The sequence below is a fragment of the Anopheles moucheti genome, chromosome 3, assembly GCF_943734755.1.
Source record: "Anopheles moucheti chromosome 3, idAnoMoucSN_F20_07, whole genome shotgun sequence".
NCBI lineage: Eukaryota > Metazoa > Arthropoda > Insecta > Diptera > Culicidae > Anopheles > Anopheles moucheti.
The window spans coordinates 6,495,602-6,517,295 of record NC_069141.1 but is presented as its reverse complement, the minus strand read 5'-3'; the positions used below and the strand labels follow the sequence as shown (position 1 = coordinate 6,517,295).

Sequence of the window (21,694 nt, the reverse complement as noted above, 5' to 3'; positions counted from 1 at the left end):
CAATGCGTGATGCGTGAAAGACAGTTGCGGTAGACTGCTGTTCTGAGTGAAATGGGGTTCTGATTGTTTGGAAATCGGAATTCAATTGTTGATGTAGTGGGAACAATGGGCCAACTTTTGCTGGAAAAGTACACACTCCAACCCAAAAGTTGCGATACAAAAGCTTCAGCAAGCGAAAGAGTGTTTATAGAATTTGAACCATACTCATATGGGAAGCTAAATTTAATTCTAGCACATTCCGACGGAAGCTGATTTAAAGTGCGAAAAGGGTGCCGGGTGCCTGGAAGCTGCTAACCATGGCGGTGGTTAAAGAGATGGCGTTTTTATGGACCAGCACGATGGATCTAATTTCTCTCCATTCATAAAGCATCAACGGTTTATGAGTTTGGAAGGCGTTGTTTGCTACCTTGCGAATGTTTACCCCCGGTCGTGTTTGGAAAACATGTTGCACGGATAAACTTCGACACAAGCTTGCGCACCATCAAGAACCATCGGGACAGCTCGAAAACAAACAAACCAGAAACGCAAACCACCGCTTTCGGGGCGTGCGGAAGCACAAATTATGGCGACAAACTATAATCCCGTTCTTGTGCAAGTTTGTACCTCTTTGTACGAGCATGTGGGTGTGTGCTTATATGTTTAGAAAGAAGGCTTCATACGGTCGCCAACAACACGTTTTCTACTCGAGCTTCGGTGAGATCGTTTGCGTACGGTGCCCGGAAATACCGGAACCGGCACTCGGCGGTACGACTACAAAGCAATCAGCCTGAGCTTATGCAAAATATATACACACGGACAACAACAATCATTGACACCGGGTCCTATGTGAGCCCTGCCTGCCCGGCATTAACGCTGCACCCTGGAGGGGATGCATTTGCAACAGTTTCGGCTGTTTGCCTTTTTTTGCCTGCCGCCATTTTCGCCATTTCACATCCGGTTTCACCGCAGAAGTGATCGCAAACGCTCCGCCACGAGTAGGCTGAGTGCGCGTGCATTGCACCGGATGTAGCATTCGCTTCGCCGGATTTCCTCGTAATAGTGGTGGATTAACATTGGAACGAAGAAAGTCACGCCAGAACGCTTCATCCGTAATGCAATGCAAACTAACGAGGTGGGATTTTTTGTTCTCCATTTTCGTGCATACGGTTCCGCGACAAGAAGAGCAAAATAAAAATTCGTAGTCAACTAACCGCAGCGTTTTATTCTTTTGAAACGATTCTTCACACTATTTGTACGAAGGGGATTTTTTGGTGGAATGGAAGCTTTGTGCCGCGTACGTCGCTACTGCATTAGGAGCTTTTGGGGCATGATTTTTTTTCACTTCAGCTGAATGTCCAGGTCACGTTTGAGAATGGAATTTTATCAGCAAAATCTGGACATGAACACGAGATAGGAAAGGGAAGACTTTTGGGGTAGTCTGTTTGCCTGTTGTACCATGCTTTACGACTACTGCAGCGCGCTGCGGCAAACTCGTAAAGGGCCGATGAGTTTGTATGTTTTGCATCCATCGGCAGCAGTTGATGGGTGTTTGCCTTCACGTACACTACACTCGCGTGGACCAGCGAGAAGAATTGCTTTGGAGAATCGTTGTTAAGGTCAAAGAGATGGGAACAGGGTCGAACATAATGTTTCTGCAATAAAATTGTGCCATAGGATATTGAATTTAGCTTCAATAGGCAGCTAAACATGATTAACATTTTATGACATTTTATGGCGAGAAAAGAGAGAGAGAGGGAGTGAGGGAAAAATGGAGAATTCTTGAGTCTAGAATCGGGAATTGAACTTAACTTCTTACGACACCTCTAAAGTAGAGTAATAGTGAAAAAGTTCCTTTTATTCGGAATGTTTCTCAACCAAATGAAATGTATGCAAAATAGTGAATATAACATTCGTGGCAGCTTATACTGCGACCATAAACTTTAAGAGCTCAGCTAGAATCGCCAAAGCTCTATTAGCCGTTGGGAAACCTTTGGCGATCCGTTCGAGTGATATCATCACGCAGAAGATTATGCACCGGCAAAACATGATCCAGCGCTAACAGTCGATAATATTATCCAGCTGGTCGGACAAACGTTCATCAATTTCCACATCAACCACAGTGGAAACCCTGGCTTATGGGCGCCATTTACACTTGCCTCCCGAAAGCCCGGTGATAAAAACTTTGCTTCGTCGATCGTTTATTGAAAGCACGACACGTGTTCAAGGGTTGAAGGTGACACATAAAAACAGGGCCACAATCGGGCAGCGGGAGCGACGGCGCTCGTTAGCAGCAACCCATTTCTCGAGAGACGACTCGGAGTAACACTCGCACGCTGTGGGCGCTGTACGGTAATGTCGAACCGTCCGCTTGACATCGCCTTCGAATGAGTGCCACCACCATTGATTCGAATGGTTATGGGCGATCTTTTCCTGCAGAAGCGATTTTCCCCCCCCAAGAACGGAGCACTGTGTTTTGTGCACAGGACGAAAGCTGCTGCTTCCGGGCAGCGGTTGGCAAAGAACGTGGGTGCTGCAGAACAGTGGAATTGCATCATTTAATGGAGCTTGATTTGGTTCGACGAATCAATGAAGCACGATACGGAATGACGCAAAACGGGTTTGGTGGTGGGTTCTGCAGTTGACAGGTTCTGTACGACAGAAGGGCAAGGTTACCTGGGCGCGCGTGTGAAGGAGAAAATGAGCACTGCACAAGCTTGATACGCTCAGATGGAATATGAATATTTAAATAACATTTACTTGAAGCGACAGTAAACCCAAATACGATACTTAGAGCTAGCTACACATCGATAGATACTCAGAAAGGAAGATTTTAGTACGACATCGTGATAAAAGTTGGACACAGGGAGATGTAGACTAATACACATGAGATGTTGGAAAACTGACAAAAGATAATTACAAAAGATAAAAATTGCGGAAAATTTTAAAAATCTTATTTGGATTGATAAATATAAAAATCAAGAAGAATGTAAATACAAACTAGCCAATACATACGTAAAATAGTGTAAAACTACAGATAAGCTCACAATAAAACTTATAAGCACTTTGATGTGAGGTAGGTTGATAGGTTTTATAGTAAAAGAGAAGACAAAAGAGAAGGAAACTGAAACAAAACAATAGAATAATTTGACGATAAACAAGATTAGATGAAGACAATTAAGATACGTTAACTCATTACACCCCAGGAGAATAAAGTCTTAATCCTAATGACGTGAAACTTTGTAGTCCTCCTCTAGAGAAGACCCAAAACTGAAAACTAAGATGTCAGTATCATTTGGCCATCTTCAGAAGTAATAATATCTTAATAATTCAGTTCTTTTATAGATTATCTATAACAATTTCGCTTTTTTAATTTCATTTCTAACTTTCTTCTTGTTCATTAGCGGCACAACAGCCTCAGGAGTTCTAGAGGCCTGCCATTACTGGCCTTTTTTGACTTTATTTACCCGTAGTTGGATAGTTAGTCCTGCGTACGGGGTATTGGCCCTGATGAGTTTTTCACTCATCAGAAGTTGTTTTTATTGAAAACGAATTCTATCACCTATCTGTTATAGGTTCATTACATTTTTTATATTTATTGAATTAATACAGAATTCGTTGAAATTGAAAATTTTAAAATTTCGTTAGTTTACTTTTCTGCCTCGACTTTTCCCGAACATTGCTCTTTTCAAAACACAATATAAACGACCGATATTACGCACAAAGTTTTGCTGTCACTAAAGAAAGTATTAAACTATTATAAAACAAGCTGGGAACTTCATTTTAATAAATAACTAGCTTTTTGCTGAAGGCTACTTCATACCCTGGGATGTGATGGGTTAAACAAGTTTGTGCAATCAGTTGGAGGAAATATACCCAAATATTCATTATAATACAAACAGTTGATTTAGAATAGAACTAATGAAAGAAAGTGATAGAACGTAATATTAGTAAACCTCTTCTTAGGATGCGAAGTACACACATACACAGACACAACACGGAAACTAATCTCGGAACTAAACATAGAATACACACCAAACAGTGGGACATCACTAAGAGCGACAAAAAGAGGTCACGTTGATGAAAAGATTTTTTTCACTCTTCTAGATACGACGACACACACAAACAGAATGGATATTAAATACTTCTCAACGCACCACTTCTAGCGCTGGGACAAAACGAAATAGAACCGAAACCGAACCAGCATCCCTTTTCTATAACTGCCTGTTTGTCAGTGCAGTTGTGATCCCAATTTGCTCTAAGGCATCATTTTATAACCGGTGCGCACCAACTTGACAAGCGTTGGAGTAATAAGAGTTTGTTTTAATTTTGCACTTCCTTGTTCGCCTGGCCAAAGCGGCCCAGCAGGATGACCGCACTGTGAGCATTTATGCTTAACCGGGAATAATGGTGTCCCAAACTGCGGACTGTGTGTGCACGTGTTTGGCCCACGGGCAGAAGTGCAATGGACGTTTCATTAGAGCGTACGAGAGGGATTTTTTTTGTTATCTCTACTAAATATTGTTGTTGTCTGAAGCGCTTTTTTAGCAGCACTGGAATCGGTCCATCGGTTGCTATTATTCAGCAATATGTGACGGTGTCGAGCGTGAGCAAGCTTTGTTTCTTTTTGTCTGTTTACTTTCGCTATCCACCGGAAGGCGCATCGGACACACGTGATATTGCGGTGTCCGTGCTAGGTTTTGCATCCTTCCCGCCGGTCAGTTGGTGGGTCGTTGATCGCTGTTGCTTCGTAATTGGCGTGCGGTGGGACGGGTACAGGACGGCGTGACGCGTACAATCGTGCAGGGATTAGCGCAAAAGCTGTTCGTTATAAAAGCTGTGCCATTTTGCCGCCCGCTTTGCCTATGTACGCCGAGGCGGCATCTAGGTGTGGTAGGTGAAACGAAAAGGGTGAGGTAGCGGTAGGTGGTAGGTGTCCCCACAGGGAGGGGCGAAGACAAAAGGCAAAAGTGGGGAAGGGAAGCATTTCATTAGCGAAGGTTGAATAAATGAAGTGGTGGTGGAACTTTGATTTTTGTTAAGCTTTGATTATTTCTTGGAATGAAGCAATGTAATCTGTGCAAATGTTGTGTTTGTGTAGTGTCACATTTGAGGATGTTTTGTTACACTTTTCCGCGCACTTTACTTAAAAAAGCTTGTTTGAAGCTAATTTCGTTGTACAACGGGTACCAGTTAGGCTAAACGAGACAGCGACTACTTAAAAAAGTGAACTATGGACACAAATCACATACTTTTAGGCGATTTTACCGTAAAACGCCTGAAGTTATGCAATACGCTAAGCATGATATGTTTGTTGACTTCAATATGTTTCTTTGTAGACGAAAAGGTGTGTATTCTTCTGCTAGTGTGTGATGTTTTGGTAGCCGAAAGCCGTTTGAGAAGAATCGTTTTATTTATTTTTATTGCCGTTTAAACAAACACAAAACCAAGCTAAAAATAGTAATAATGCGAATGTTTCAAATCATGTTCACGAGGCAAACGAAAGCATATTACCAACCATGCATAAGTACAGCAGCAACATAAAAAGAATCAAATAGAACGTTTGGAAATGTATCGGTGGGGGCTTGACGAGGGATAATCTGGTGCTTTAATCCGGTTTGCGATCGAGAACATTTCCAACTGGTGCCGCAAATGAGGATTTATTAGACATTGATTGGATAATAAAATAAATGTTGTTGATGAGGGTAACTACTGAGCTAGCAAAGCGGAATTTTTCACCGAACATGGCTGAGCAAGTATCTGCCGGTTGGTACATTAAACAACTTTGTCAAGTTCGTAAACATTATTGTCTCTTAACCAATGCATGAATTGGTTCTAATTTGTGCTTCCTATTTAACATCATTTACGATGACTATAGTGGCACCGGCTATTCACTCATCCCTGTGACTTGCATACCTTTAGGCGCGCGTAGAAACATCCAGTGACGAATGTTCCACGGAGCGGCATTTTCGTTGCAGAGCCGGTCTCGTAATGAGGGCGTACAAAATTCGCCCGAATCCATTTGCTGATGAAGCGACCATTTTAAGCTAATTAACTAAACGAACTGCTCCAAAAGCGAACCATTGAGTAGCTCGGTAAAGTATGCTGGTAAACTCCGAGCGCCGGCGTATATGTACCGGCGTAGGCCTGTTTTTGGTTCTCATTTTTCCGAAAGGGAAAACGTGCCGCAAAGCACGGATGTTTCCGGTGCCGGAAAGCGAAGGAAAAATGGTGTCGAATATCTTTCCGCGAGCCGTTCACATTTGTTGCTTTCGTTACGTGCACCGTGGTTGTAGGTTGGAGGGGTTTTTTTCGCTGTTGCCGTTGTTCTCTGCTATCCGCAGTTAGGAAGGCTTTGCTGGAGAACTTCTGGCTGGGGGTTTTCGACAACCAAATCCCGTTGATATTCAAGCAACGAGTTGAGGCCGATGTAGAAGATTCCGTTGCTTGGTTGGTTGGTGATAAATGGAATAATCACTCCCATTTATCTTCGTTTCGGTGAGGGAGGAGGTGATCTAGGAATGGGCGGCCGCGAAACCGGACTGCAGGAAACGGGTAGGTTTTTCCGGGTTGTTGGTCCGATGGGAAAACTTATCATGCAATCATGTGCGTATGCGTAGCCGGAGGCGAATTTGCACAAAATCACTGCTCAAAAGACGAGCGAGCTCGGAGTAGCTAGCTGATAGGCAGTGTAACGAATTAATCATGTTAATCATTCTGACCTCGGGGTGTAACAGTGCGGGGGGTTATGCGAAATATGTTACCCACCTGGCCATCACGCTGCCCCGTTTGACTAATTACCGATGTGCATGATTTCTGCAGAACAATCACAGACGAAGTCATCGGTGGAGAGGGAGCAGATTGAGCCCGTCATAAATCAAGTTTCTTTCGCCTTTTTGATGAGATGTCACAAAAACCGGCCGCAAAGAACAGTGCGCAACTTTAATTTAACAAAGGCTAAGGGTAGACGATGTCATTGCACACAAGGGAAGAAAAAGCTCCTGCCACTTGTAAAGCTGTCAACCATCTGCCGGTTCATACAAACTAATGAGATTTTGATCGAAAATGCTTCGCCAAATGTAGCAAAAAGACGTGGGAAAAGTTCACCCTTCGCTGCATGTGCTGTGTACGGGTGCGCTGGCTGGCGTACTCCCTGCGGCGAGCCGTAAGAAAAACGTAAAGTAAACTTTCTCCCAAATGCCGGTGACAATGCCTGGTGGAATGTTGACTTTTTGCATGTCCGCACTGCAGCGTTGCCTAATCCTGACGAGCAGCACACGTGTGATCGCTGCTCGAAGGCACGACCTTACCGCTTTCCGGCCGTCTTACGGTGGAAGTTGGGAAGTTGTATGACAGATGACAAATGTGCACATTGTGTATGACAAAGCTGTGCTGGTGCTGGCTACTTTAAATAGCGATTACCGTTGGGGTGGTCGATTAAGAATAGAATTCACTTAAAACGTGATTCTGATAACAGTATGGAGGGTTTTCTATAATTCCAGTAGTCCAGACTTCTTACAATACTCCTGGCGAATTCCCGATCGAACGCTTCCAAGTTCAGCGCAGGAAAGAAATAAACTGTTCCATCTTCTACCCCATTGCAGCCAATATACCCAATCAATGTTTAAATATTGATTCAATGAGATTGACCTTGAGCTGTGTCTACAGTTGTACCGCGCCGTGCAAACATGTGAACAGAAAAAAGCTTCCCAAAAATACCACACTCACTTCAGAATCACAGCGTCCAGTGTGGAAAATTGGAGCTCACCGGCACGTTTTTCCTTGTGTCGCACCGCACCCGTTTATTGTTGTGGTCGTAAAAGGAAATAAATCCAGACGACGTACCCGGCAAAGGCTTGGCCGCCAGCCCTCCATTCGAGACTCAATCAAAACGAACGTTGGCATACACACGAGCAAACAATGGACGTCTCGGGGAGACATAGGAAAAGCCGTCAAGGACCTGGCTGGCTTCCTTGTGCGATGTGGTTATGGGAAAATTGTATTTACTCTTGTGTCTTTTCCATGGCACGACGGTGCTGTGTGTCAACCGACGGTTGCTCACTTGGTAGCTTTTCCGGGTTAGAAAAAAAAAAGCAGTCTAACGAATAGAACCCATGGACGCATCCAAAAGGGCTTACTGAATGGGCACATTTGTTCCTTCTTTTCCACTCCACCGAAAACCAAACGGGTGGGGGGTTTTCTGTTATTTCTGACCATTTCTCCACTTCCAAGCACAAAGGCAGTGTGTTTTATTTTTACCCCGGTACAGAATGGACTTTCCCGGTCAGCCGGTTGGCCACCGTTACACCTCGTTCCGGAGACAAGTTGAAACATTATTTTTACTCTCGAAAACAATACCAAAAGGACAAACCAGCCCGGCAGCTTACATTGTGTAGCCGGCTAGAAAAAGCGAATCTCTTTTGTTTTGAAGTGATTTTATTTATCACTTCCCGGTGACACGTTTGACCCTTCAGCGAAAAGGGTAGCCGGGGCTCGGTCGCGCGTGAACCAAACCGATGTCACCCTTGTAACGACCACTGGAAGCGCCATTGTCCTGCGCCCGTAGCGTTGTGCTGGCAGATACGAAAGGAAACAGGGCACGGAGTCAACTGTCATGTTAATTATTTCCACCCCTAGCACATGGCCATCGGGCATCACGTTCTTGGCGGGTTAGTTTTGCAAGTTCAATCGTAACGGTGTCTATCGGAAGGACTATAATGGCGTGTGCTTTGTTCAGTTCCCGGGCATTCACGGACCACTGGGCTAATGTTGATGGCGATGTCTGGTGTCGATGGTGCGGGATGGCTCAAATCACCCGAACCTTCCGGTGGGACCGATGTTTTGTGCGTCCGGTGCAGCACAAACGCTTCCTTTCTAGGTTCACAGTGGGCCAAACTCGAGTGCTAGCCGCATTGTGGCAAACGGAGTGAGAGTGTCTTTTTGGGGTGAAAAGTTTTGGAGTAATTATCGAGGTTACCGACCAGACGGTTCCATTCCTGTGTCGATTGCGACCGCGTGGGAATGATTCGATCGGTTCGCCGAAAATTGCCTTGGGATGGCTTTAGTGGATTAACTCCGAACAACTCGGTTACGGTGATCTCTGGAGATAATGGTGTTTAGCAGCTTGCAAAATGGAATTTGGAGTGATGGTGCAAAGCTGATGCGGTCGGATGTAGCGGACATCCTCGAGCTAATTTATTGATACACGAAGCTGAACAACAGACACGGTAGATTTGCTGTTAGTACAGTAGTAACGGCTCAAGAAACAATCTAGCGATTTAGTATGATTATGTCAAAATATAGTTTGCGCAAGGCCCTGTCGTGGGACAGAACGCTAGCTTACAGCATGTTTTGGAGAAATGGAGAATTATTGAAGAACTCCTAGGACCAGGTGGTGGTCCCTCTTCCTGTCTGCCCTCTTTACAGAGTGGCTTGAAATCCTCGAAATTAAAGTTTCGAAAGATGATGCTTTCTGTAGCGACAACATCAAAATTGTCCTTCATAAGTCTCGGCATAATAAATATTACCTGCAACTTGTACCTTAATGAACAGAGTTAAAGTCTGCCCTAAAAATCAATCCGCATTATTTCAGCATTACTAGCATTGAAAAAGTAAACATTTTAGTTAGAAAATCCAATTTTTACGTGATGAGAAAATTAAACTAAATCATTCTATTTGCAGAAACTGTATGAGTACCGAAACTCCCGCATGCAGCTCGGATCGTATGACGATTATTGATTTCATGCCATTCAAACGATTTCAAAACAAAAAAAAGTAACAAAGCCATACTTTAGGTAGACCACTTAATATCAAGCCTTATCGAACCACTTAGCCACTTCAAATATGGCCGCCATTCAGCGATAATCCGCCATCGATTTACCTTTCAAATTATAATTTTTTCGGTTCGTTTGGCGTTTTTTTTTTGCTCTCCACTTCCTCGAACAAATCAAAACAGAGCAGAAAACGAAAGGAGAAAATGCGAAGCGAAAAGAAAAATTCGAACCAAACGGAAGCACAAACAAGCTTTACCGATTGAATGGATAATCGAAAAATAAAAGAAGTGTAAATATTAACTTGATTTAAGCGTCTGTGGCAAACATTCGTGGGTAAGCGAAAGAAATTGCCGGAAAAGGCTGCTTAGGTTGAAAAGGGAACGAATGCGCGAACGAACCAAACTAATTGACAGGGGGATGAAAGCAACTGGGAGAGAGAGAAACAAAAAACACCCGACGGATAAAGAACGTTGCGCCTTTTCTGGACTTAAGTTGAAAGGAAATCGCATCGAAGGAAGCAACGGAAATAAAACATTGTGGAAAATCGATTTCTTCTTATCGACGGTATCGATAGCGTGAAGGTAGTTAATAAGGTGTGGAAATGAATTTCCTCGTGAAAAGCATGAAAAAGACATGGCAACATAAAAAGAAAATGTATCGCACAACAAAACGAATCCTCGGCGGAGAGGCTTATTTGGGCTGTGGTGAGATGGGTGAGAGTGGCTGAGTGGCTGGGTGGTAGTCTTTTGTAGTGAATTATGTACGGAACGGGGTGTTGGAGTTCATTTTTCGAAATATTAGTCTAAACCGGAAAACACACGGACACGGTGGTTGTGAAAATGAGTGATGTGTGGTGTGGCTGAACGATCGTTCACACTAAAGCACTAATGCTAACGGTCACAAAAATGGCACACGAGGAAAGCGCGTGTCAGTGTAACGTGTTTGGGCGTTTATGAAAAATGGCACTTGAACGTGAATGGAAGAGATGTTAATGTTATTGCTTTGCACCACTTTTGTAACCGTTTGTCTACTTGAAGCTGTAGTCGTTCCTTTTCTTGCGTTATTGTTCTCTTCTTCTACCGACTGAGGATCGCGTGAGTAGCGTGTGTTACATCAATACCGTAGCAAACCGTTGATTGTTAGGATCTAGCAGACCTAACGGCCGATTTAGAAGATGTAAACGGCTGCTTTAAACGCCTGTTGCTAGGGCGCCTGTTGCGTGTTACAGCGTAAAGGGAAACGCAAGATGGTGGTGGCACAAGCGCCAATGTTCGGGCCAGATGAAACTTACCAATTTTCGGTCCCAGATCCTTCGTCTTCACCTGGTTCATGCGGCGAGCCATCGGGCCGGAACCGGGCATACCAATGCCACCGCTTTGACCTGCCGGCATTGGCCCAGGTGGACGTCGGTGGTTGCGTGGTGATAATGCGTGAGCGGGCCAGCAACGTTTAGCAGCAAGCGGTGAGTACGTCATGTAAATGAACGCAATTGATCGCGCGTGAATGTGAACAAATGAAGCAAATACGAAAAACGGGGGAAAAAGAGAAAGATTGGCCATTTTGTAAGGTATCCTGGCGGGGTTTTACTGCTGTGTGTTTGTGTGCTTGTTGTGGACCACTCACCTGCGGTACGTGGCTGTCGGGGTTGCTCCACCGGTAGTACACGCCGTCGCTTCTTGGGCAACTTTGCGCGAGCCTGCGTGTGCGAGTAGTACATCGCAAAGTTGCTCACAATGACCGGAACTGGCAGCGCTATCGTTAGTACACCGGCCAACGCACACAGCGCACCGACGAACATGCCGATGTACGTCTTCGGTGCCATATCCCCGTACCCGACGGTGGTCATCGTGACCAGCGCCCACCACAGCCCGAGCGGGATGCTGTTGAAGTCGTTGTGCGGGTTCGCCTGGATCCGTTCGGCGTAGTACACGAGGCTGGCAAAGATCACTATACCGAGCACGAGGAAAAACACCAGCAGCGTTAGCTCTTTGGCGGACGCACGAAACGTCTGTATGAGAATCTTCAGCCCGGACGAGTGGCGCGTCAGCTTGAACAGCCGCATGATACGGATGATGGAGAAGAACTCGAGGATGTCCGCATTTTCCAGGTGAGATGCGAACCGCTGCAGCACCAAATCCACGTAGAAGCTAAGCGTCGCGATGTAGTCGATGATATTTACAGATGACGTGACGAACTCGCACTTGTTGGGCGAGGAGATAAAGCGTATCTATTGGAGATTGGGGAAGGTGAGAAACCGAGCCGTTAAAGTGCGCGTGTTGTTTTATCTTGGTTACTGCAACCGTCAGCCACAAAGCGGACGGTCTGACGGCCGTCTTGCCTACGCGCTAACGATTTAAGTCATGCTGAGCATTTTATTCCATTCGCCACAATTTATGGTCGTCGTCATTACAGTGCCACTCCGCATGGGGTCTCACTTTGCACTGCAACTTTGCTTGCCAACAGAACAACGATGACGTCTGCATGGCCTGTAGGACTCCCACTGTGTGGCGTAGCAAACCACATCCACGGTGCACCTCAACAAACGGAGGTCTGCTCTGTGGCGGTGGTTTCCCATTACACGCTGACTCTCGAATGCACTCATTTACCATTATCCGTGCTTTTCGTGCTATAAATCCAAGAAAAATACCACCCAGCGTCCATTGTCCAACAAGTGACAAGTTGTAACAGAGAGTGTCATTGTTTCTTCCAAGCACTGGGCTGGCGCTGGAGGTGCTCGGAAAAGCGTATAAAATTACATTACCTTTGTCCAACGTCATCCAGCGGGACGCAACGGTGAGTAATGTTCACCATGCCAGGCTGGATCACTGGAGGAATCTCAGTTTATTGCCTTCATTCATTGTCTTAAGGATGTGCGGAGTGGGTGAGGCTATTTTTTCGTCGACCACACTTCAGTTCCCAGTTCGCTGGAATGTGGAACTCCCGTTTCGCGAATTGCAGATCTGCTGGAGAATGTCCCGTTGTCTGGGTTCAGTTTGAGAACAGACATTTTATGGCTCATTGCGGTGGCGAAATGGATTATATTTGTCAACGGTGAAAGAATGCGGCGCTTGCTTGGCAAATCGTTTAAAACTTCGCACCGTCATTTTATGTTCAAATATTGACGATTCCGAAACGGGCGCATTTTCTAGACCAAGTCACCGCCATCGCAAAACCCGCAGAACGGAATCGTGCTCAGTAGCACGAAACTAGATACTTACCAAAATTTCGAACGTGAACCACGCATTGCAGACACATTCGATGTAGAAGAATGCCACGTGGGCGTTCGTTTGTGTTTTGTCCAGCACCCAAGCCGTACTGCCGTTGGCCGTCTTGACCGTGATGTTTCGTATAACGGGCACCCGCATGTCCGGGTGTGTCTTCAGGCAGAAGGACAGGATGGAGACGCAGATGAAAAACACCGATATCACACCGATTATCTGCAGAGCAAAAACCGCAAGAAGGAAGAAAAGCCAACCGTGAGTAAGAACCATTCTCGGGCGTTAATCACACCCACCCACGGCCGCAACGGTGGCGTGCATCCGCCGGCGTACCTTGGCAGCGTTGGAGCTGTACGGTTCATCGAACAGCGACCAAATTTGCGGTTTCGTGTGCTGCCACCAGGAAACCGTACCCTTTAGATAATCGTCCTCGTAACCGAATTTCCTAGCTAGTTCCTCCTCCGTCGGTTTCTCCGTGTCGAGATCGAGCCGTTCCAGCACGGCGAGCGTTTCCTGTGTATCGCGATGCTGTGACGAGATGGAGAAAGAGAGAGAGAGAGAGGAAAAAGGACACATAATGTAGAAAGATGTGCCGTGTGGATAGTATGCCGAAGAAGTAGAGATGGAATTAATTATGCATCGATATTGGGCAAACAGACCGGGGCAGGTCTATCGCCTTACGGGGAGATCCCACACTAACTCGGTGGTCAATCGATAAGTGGTGCTGTGTTTTCGAATATTTTTCACCACGTCTATTGGATGGAATCGTTGCAACGGTTCCAACATAGGTTGTCGGAAGATATGTGGACTGTTCGGAGCTGTTGCGCAATGCCACTTCCGTCGCTTTGATAGGTTGATTCTCCTGCGGACACACCGTGTGCGTGGGTGTTGGATCTTAGCACACGTAAAGATCGTATCAGATTTGAAATTTTCGCCAGCAAGGACATTGCTGCCGTCCTTGGGCAGGGTTGTCAATAGGGCGTTTCAACCAATTTTAGTATTCTTTCGTAATCAGAATAAGATTGAGTAACTGTTAGAGCATATCTTTGAAGTTAAATAAGTAAATAAAGATCGATCTTGGATCTTGACTTGACACTTGCAGTGTATGAACTATTTTTATTATGTTTAGGGACACCTGAATCGGAAAACAACGATGAAAGCTTTTATTCCTGAAACTGCATCTGAATTCATCACAATGGGTTTGCATACTTTCAGGCGCTAAAGGAATTTATTTACAAACGCAATTGTCAAGAACTCCAAGGATTCCAGCAATCGGCATAAAGATAATTATTATAACTAGCAATTTTTGAAATGTTTGACATGCCTGGCGCAATATTCGCATTGGAAAGTCGACCCGACAAAACAATGAACTAATCCTGATTAGATGAAGCTGTGAGCTTTTATGGTTTGAAGGTAAGTGTACAGGGCAGACTAGCTGCACCCGGTGTGAAGAATAGCAAAGCTCCCCTCATGTCAATGCCGTCCTATTCATTTCGGTTCTCTCCTTTGCAAGGTTCATAAATTGTACCTACCCGAGGGCGAATCCCTCGGGAGACCCTCGGGTGCAGAATATTACACGGCTCAATAAATCATTACCATAAAATGAAAGCGGAAAGCCACATCGAAGCAACTCGGTGGGCACGTCCCGGGGCACGCCAACCGGACGCACTGTGGTCTATGAAACGATTATATGAAATGTGATGACGTTGTCCACGCCCGGAAGAGGAAGAGTGTCGGGAGCTTGCAGTGCAGGATTTAGACGAGGCATAAAAAATGGTAATAATAACGAAAGGGTAGGCAGCTGCTGGGCTTCCCAGGGATGGAAGGGGCAGTGCGGACCGAGCTAGACCGAGTCGTGCCCATACGGTTGCGAGGCGCTATTTGCGTAAATAATAAACGAGAAATGATGACGACATTGCCGGCTCATCCGAGACCGTACGTGTGCACGTGCCTGGCTGGTATGGCACGGCGAAGGAAACACAGAACCCCGAGAGAGGAAACACCATTATCTTTGGCAAACATTTTCGGCCGAGAGCAGGACGCTTGCCAAGGACTGGCGCCACCAGGTTACGGTGATGAACGTGCCGTGTACGAGGACATCAGTGGCACGGATCATTTGATGGCATGATGCGGCAGTGGAACTTCTCGGCCGCATCAAACACAACTCACCAAAAAACCAGTCGATGGTTTGCACTACTCCAGCCAGGAATGTCCCTGGCGGGATTATACATTTTTAAAAGCCGTCCCGTGTGCGAGTCCTGTGCCGGGCGCTGTACGTTACTTTGTAGTGCCTATGCACATCGGACGGCCGATGGAAGCCATTTCCACTGGCGCCTGCCAGCGGGACTCGCAGACGGTAAACAGTTTCACTAATGGAAGATAATCATTCGTATCGGCGAGACGACAAGTTCGCACTCGAGGCGCTCGGTACAACATTAACGTGGTGCTGTATGATCGAATCTTCCAGGCAGTTGGTCTGAAACGACCGGGCCTGACTTGAGGCTTTGCGTGAAAGCCTGCAGTATAGCGTCACATTCTTCGTTCAGATACGAGAACTACCAAATAGCGCCATGTTTTCCTTGTGAATTGCCGAGCATACTTGCCTAACCTCACTAATTCATATCATCCAACACAACATCTCGAGATGATGTATTTCTGAGAAGCTAGAGCTACGCGTGCTCTAAAATGTAAATATTTTGCCTTAAAATTTAGATCCCCTCTGCCATCGTGTATCGCGTGTCGGGAAACCGCGAATGACACCCAGCTTGGCACGGTTTGGGTGAGTGATGAGTGAGTGTGCGGTTTCAACGGTACGCCACACGCGCTTTTCCGATCCCTGATGATGGATTAGTTATTGGCAGTATGACAGATTGGCGGAAGCTGATCGTCAGAGCCAAGGGAAGAAAATGTTTGCGCAAATAGAGAACGTCTGCGGGTGTGTGCGATGTATAGTGTTGAGGTTTGATGATCCAAGGTCTAGCGGTGTACGATGATACGTCTGAATGCCTCCAAAGTGATTGCCAATGTATTAGGCAAACTGTGGTGAGTAAGGCGAGTACTAAACAAATTTTCTCCTTAGTTTTGTTCATAGGCTATAGATAAACATGTGATAGTCGTAATAAATATTCCGTTTTGAGAGCAAGCGCCTAAATGTGGGCACAATTCTCCATCACTCTCCGTACCGCAAAAGTTGAATTCAAACCAAAAAGAAGTCTTTCAATCGTTAGTGCGGAAGTCAAACAAGCTGTTTAGTATGAAATTTTATTCTGGAGTTTTCACAGAAGCCAGTTTCTACGTATTATACTGCAAAAGGTGACAATTTGCACCCAGGTGAACAGTAATGTTCTATGTTCCGAGAGTACCACAGCATTCACACAAAGCGATTGAAACATAGTTTCTGCAACAACACAGCTGGAGAGTTTTCGAATCAATTTTAAAGCTTTTTCCGACCTCCAATGACACACGGGAGCATATGAAACAATAGAAATAAACATCGGGCAAACGTAACGCTGGGGAACGAATGAATAGCCTGGTGGAAAACTTTCTTGAAAATTGAAAATACTTTGCTACAGACATTCCCGGAGCGTCTATTCTTTCGCTACACGGCGAAGAAGCTGCACCGAGAAGTTGCCTGATAATCGGAAGCACCTTGAAGACTTTGAGCGTTTGCTAGTTTTCATCCCATCCCCTGTTGCCGGGGGGCACATTGGTAGCATTAACATTCACGCAAGCATAAATTCTTGAGCGAAAAAGTTTTGATTCGTTTGTTTGAATTCTCGGCCCCTTGAAAAAGGAATGAGGAATAGCGGGTTTGCTTTTGCGGGCAAGGGGTTTCTCAAGCGAGCAAGTTATGCTATTTCGGAGTTGGAAGAGATAGACGAAGAGAAATTACGTTGTGGGGGGGTTGGAAAGGAACAGTCAAGTCTTCCCCTAAGAAGAAGCCAAATCATATTTGAGCAGCAAACTTTGTTCGCTAGATTATTGCTCTCAGTCTGAGTGGTATTGTGCATTATACACTTTAATCATTTACTTATCGAGCCCGAGGGAATCTGATGCCAGGTAGTTTGAAAATCCTGTGGCTGTGAGTTTCGAGGGATGCAGGTATTTGGAAGATTTATTTCGAAGGAAAAACAGTCACGTACGAAACACGTGTGGAGTTGATACAGTTTGCATATTAAAACTGTCCCAAAGCCAAATGAAGGTAGGATGTATTGGGTGTAATCCAATTAAAAGCTACCAGCATTGTGTTTGCAAGATGAGGCACTACTTAGGCACTGCATAGAAGCGTAAAGGTATGTAAAAATAACACAATTTAATTTATGTACATCTATAACTCAATCTGTATTTAATTAATTAATGGATTTTACATTAGATTTACATGCCTATTGTAACGAATGCAATTAAAAACGAACAAATGACGATGACAAAAACATATAAAAACAATTCAATACGACAAAATTGACGTAATTCCAATGTCTGGCAAATATGCTCCGAAGTCCTGTCGGGTAAACATACGCCAAAACTGACCAGAAATATAGCGAATGCCACCCAACATAAAAAAGGTAACCTATTTTAACCTATTGTCACTCTAGCTATCAACTTTCACTTCGTGTTGGCCTCACAGTTATTGGATTTGATTATCTGGTGGATATTCGTCCTAAAAAAATTAACCCAACGCTTCTAAGTGCCATTCAAAGGGTTGGTGGTCTTCGGCACAACGTTATAGTTAACCATTCGAATAATGTTTTTACAAATCCTCGCTTCTTCTGGTGTTTGTCTGCTGAACAGGTGCGAATGTTCTAGTCGATCTTGTTCAGGTTCTTCTTCACTGTTTGGACGAGTAGTACTCATAGATTATTTTGCTCTTGAACTTCATCTTCAGGATCTGCGGTGATGTCTGCCATTGCGGGGTTACACAGTACACGGTGACCATATCAAGATTTCTCCTTGGAACACTTGAAGAAGCTTGATGGACCATATTTACAAGTTTCATCATGTAAAGCTTCTTCGAATCGGTCTAGAAACTGTTAAATCAGTGGCGTGCTTAATGTGCAAAATAGTAGTGAATGCTCCGAAACATGGCTCGGAGCTTGTATAAAATATATTAATTGGATTTTTCCAAATGAATACGTTGTAAAACCAACCCCTTGACATTATTAAAATATAATACGAGGTTTTTACATGTTTTATCAACTGTGCTATGAATAAGAAAAGTCTGAAACGATTTTTCAATCTAATTTTGATAGTAAATGCAATAAAACAAAATTTGGTTGCTGTGCTAAATGTATGAGAGTTTTTTTCACACACAAAAAGTGTGAATATCGCTTTAACCGGTTTCGAACGAATATCAATTGCGTATGATAAACCGTTCCAGCGAAATGCAAACAGTACCCGAAATTGTTTGCCCGGGTGACACAAAATCACGCCTTTATCCTCTTATTTGCATTGAGAGCGAGTCGCCGTGGTGTGTATGTGGTAAGGTCTTGAAACAGCTTCACGATAAAGGGCAGCACTTTACGTAGAATTGTGTGTCTGAAGCGGGGCTATCATGCAAAGTTCTAACCGTACCGATTTGCTATTTCTTGAGAAATGTAAATCTTGTCATAGCGTGCAACACACACACAGAGTTCGCTTGACTTCAGCCGAGTGGGTGAAGGAAAACGTTTTTGAGCACACAGACACTTCCAGCCTTCCCGAGGGCACTTTGATGTAATCGACAGTCGGGAGCGTAAGGTTTCCCCGGCGCGTTGGGACGCTTCAACACCGTGCTTCCCACGCATGGAAACCAATTTTCCTAACGCGACTTTTCGCGGTCATGTTATCCAATCGTCATCAAAATATTGCGATCATGTTCGTGGGACGTATTTTATCCCGCCCTTTGCTGGAGCGATGACGACACAACGGAAAAGTTACAAGGGACCGCGCTGGAGCGTTCGATTTGAAGCGGCCAAGTTAATGTTAACAAATCACGTACGGTAACAAGTTCTCGCTCATCAATCTTTCGTCTGTTAGACGTTGATGTTGGAAAAAGCTGGGAAAGCGTAAGCGTATGCGTCGGATTGCCCCAGACACACATGAGAGGGTTGGGCATTTTTTGGAAATGAGCTGCCATTGTGAAACGCGGGAAGCGACAAGAGAAGCGAAAAAAATAACAGAACGGAACCATTTTCTTTGTGGCAGGTGTGAATAAATCAAATTAGGAGTGATGTATTTTTTTATTCTTCGATCGATCGTTTAGCACGATTGATGCCGGGCTCAGCGTGACGATGTGATACCGCATAAACGCAACTTTTGTGTGCATACTCACCCCCAGGAAGGTTCTTTAAAAAAGCTTTAGTGAATGGTGAATCACTTTAACTTTGTTTCACTGAATCTATTCGCTACGTCTTTGTTGTCGATATCTTGCAGTGAGAACGGTAACTGCAGCTGAATCAACAGCAGTACGTGGTTGGTAGAAGCGTCACGCGGTAGATGTTGGAGACCCAGACATTTATCGAGTGCATATCAAACGAAAACGACGTGAGGTATCCGTTTTGATCGATTCTGGTGCATTGAGTGCGAGAAAAAAACGTACCATGAGGTGGCATTCGGTGGTGATCGTTGTGATGAGTTTGATAGTAACGGTGCACAGTTATGAGCTATTTCGTCGCCGACACAATGAAAATACCACGCTGCTTTTCGAGCTTCCTGAATCAATAAGAAACAGAAACAGTGGAAGTTGAGGAATAGAGCTGCCAAATTGTTTCGCGTGCAAAAACGAGCAAAATCCGACAGAATAAGTCTGACGAGAGTGTTGGAGTGTGGGATGGTCAGAGCAATAAAGTATAATCATTTTCACAGTTAATGGATCGAAAATGAAATAAATATACCGGTATCGATGCAACATAACATGCGATTTTTCATGAATTACCGATCGTAGAAATTATCACAGTTCGTGGTTGATAAATACAATGCGTTCCCATTGTATCGATTTGTGTTGCGTTGTACAATCGCAAATTTTGTCCAACCCCGTTTGGCGTTTGGCAAGTAGATTTATGTTTTTCAATTACGATTAAAATTACAACCATGCACGTAATTTCGCTATCGCATCGTGATGTAATTTGTGCGTTAGCCAGTGTGTTACCATAGCGAACCGGTTGCAATTGCTTTTCGGCCGCCGGGCACCGATCCAGCTCGGTCGTTAGGTAAAAAACGATTTGTTGCGAAGAGACCTGAAGCATAAATTGTGCAAACCCCGAGCGGAGAGGCGAAATTCGACACAGACATATCGCATTCTTGAAGCCTCCATGTCCTTGAGAACGTACGTGCACGCAAATGTTTGTCGGGGTTTTGTCCCGCAATGTCAAACGGCGTATCATTCCGCTGCATGTAGGGGCAGCATTTGGCGGGGAAGGTAATTTCGGCCACTCCACGACCAGTCCGAGTCCTGGTTACACTGGCAGAAAAAGGGACGGATGTACGGTTCGGTGGTTATGTCAATTTGGTCCATCCGGCAAGTGGAATGATTTCGGACCTGGCTGCGTACGGTTTTGATGAACGATGTCGAAGGCCACAAAGTAGCTTCGAGCAGCGTTTGACGAAGCGTGTGTTTGTGGTCCAGGGCCGAAAGACGAACCGAGTGGCCAATATCAGCGGGCGAATGGTACGGTACGGTAATGTTTGTCCTGCTGTGAGGTCCGTGCTATCAATCAGGCCGGAATTAGGATCCATTCATCATCGTATGCTGACCATGAAATGGTCATGGACGTGGCTGTGTGCCGATGGAAATAGGAGCAAATAGTGATGCTGTGCCGGCCACTTTACAAATCAATCAAATCTAACGATCCTGACAAGACGAACCGTTGTCGTTAGATGTCATCTCGGTTTCGTCAATACCGTTGATGGTTGGCGTTGTGTGTTTTTCCTCTTCATTCCCAGGAAAAAAAGTGGTTCGTTCGTTTTCGGCTGACGTTCGCTTACCTGTGTGTAGGTCATCCAGCAGCACGGTTCAACCTGGTTGGAGTCCAAACCCCAAAATTCTAGCTCCTCTTCGAACAGCGGACCACAGACGTCGGTTGGATAGTGCAATTTACCGGTGCTGTAACGAAGGCAACGAACGAAATGAAAAGGAATATTTAATGGTAGGCATTAGTCTTCCCCGATTAAATTTAGATAACGAGATCCAGATAAAATGTGTCCTTTTCATCAGAAGAAATTGTGAAAATTATTTATTTTACTAGAAAGCAAATATTTCTTTCCTTGTGCAGAGAAATTGACGGTCTGAAGCAGGAAAACGGTTATGGCCAAGCTTTTGTTTTGCGGATTGCCAACATTTAGGCTGTTTTCGTCAAAAGTCTTAACTGGTTACATCCCAAGTGTTTATTAAAAATAGATAGCTTTTTTAATCAAAAATGATTATTCTCGTCATTTATATGAAAGAACTCATATGAAGCAATTCTAAACCACTCAAATACTGGCAAGATTTGTGGTATCTACTGCAGAGCTAAAAGGCGGTCTAGGCTTTCTTGATCGCTGTGTAAACGTTTTCGAATAGTTGGTTTATGTGTTAATGTTTTATGGGTCATTGCAATGTAAAAGTTAAGTAAAAGTTCTGCAACACAATACATTACAATAAGAAAACTGTCCTGTCAAAATCAGATCTGTCACCAAAAATGTCTTATGCATTCAAAATGTCCGTATGGGTAGGGTTTTAAAAGGCGTTTCCCTAAAAGTGTTCTGGTCTCGTGT

The 21,694-nt window shown here is 44.7% G+C and overlaps 1 protein-coding gene across 3 annotated transcripts in view; it reads right to left on the bottom strand.

The window, feature by feature from the left end:
• LOC128301852 (potassium voltage-gated channel protein Shaw) overlaps positions 1–21,694 on the bottom strand; it is a 40,045-nt gene that overhangs the window by 14,849 nt on the left and 3,502 nt on the right. For all 3 annotated transcript variants that reach the window (XR_008287355.1, XM_053038500.1, XM_053038501.1), the window contains exons 2-6: positions 20,927–21,044; positions 13,301–13,495; positions 12,968–13,186; positions 11,373–11,976; positions 11,041–11,130 (exon numbers count right to left, since the gene is read on the bottom strand). Coding sequence is in view for 2 of the 3 variants with exons in the window: in XM_053038500.1 (XP_052894460.1) it covers positions 11,041–11,130; positions 11,373–11,976; positions 12,968–13,186; positions 13,301–13,495; positions 20,927–21,044 (1,226 nt within the window). In the remaining variant the exon portion in view is untranslated. The remainder of the gene's footprint in view (positions 1–11,040; positions 11,131–11,372; positions 11,977–12,967; positions 13,187–13,300; positions 13,496–20,926; positions 21,045–21,694) is intronic.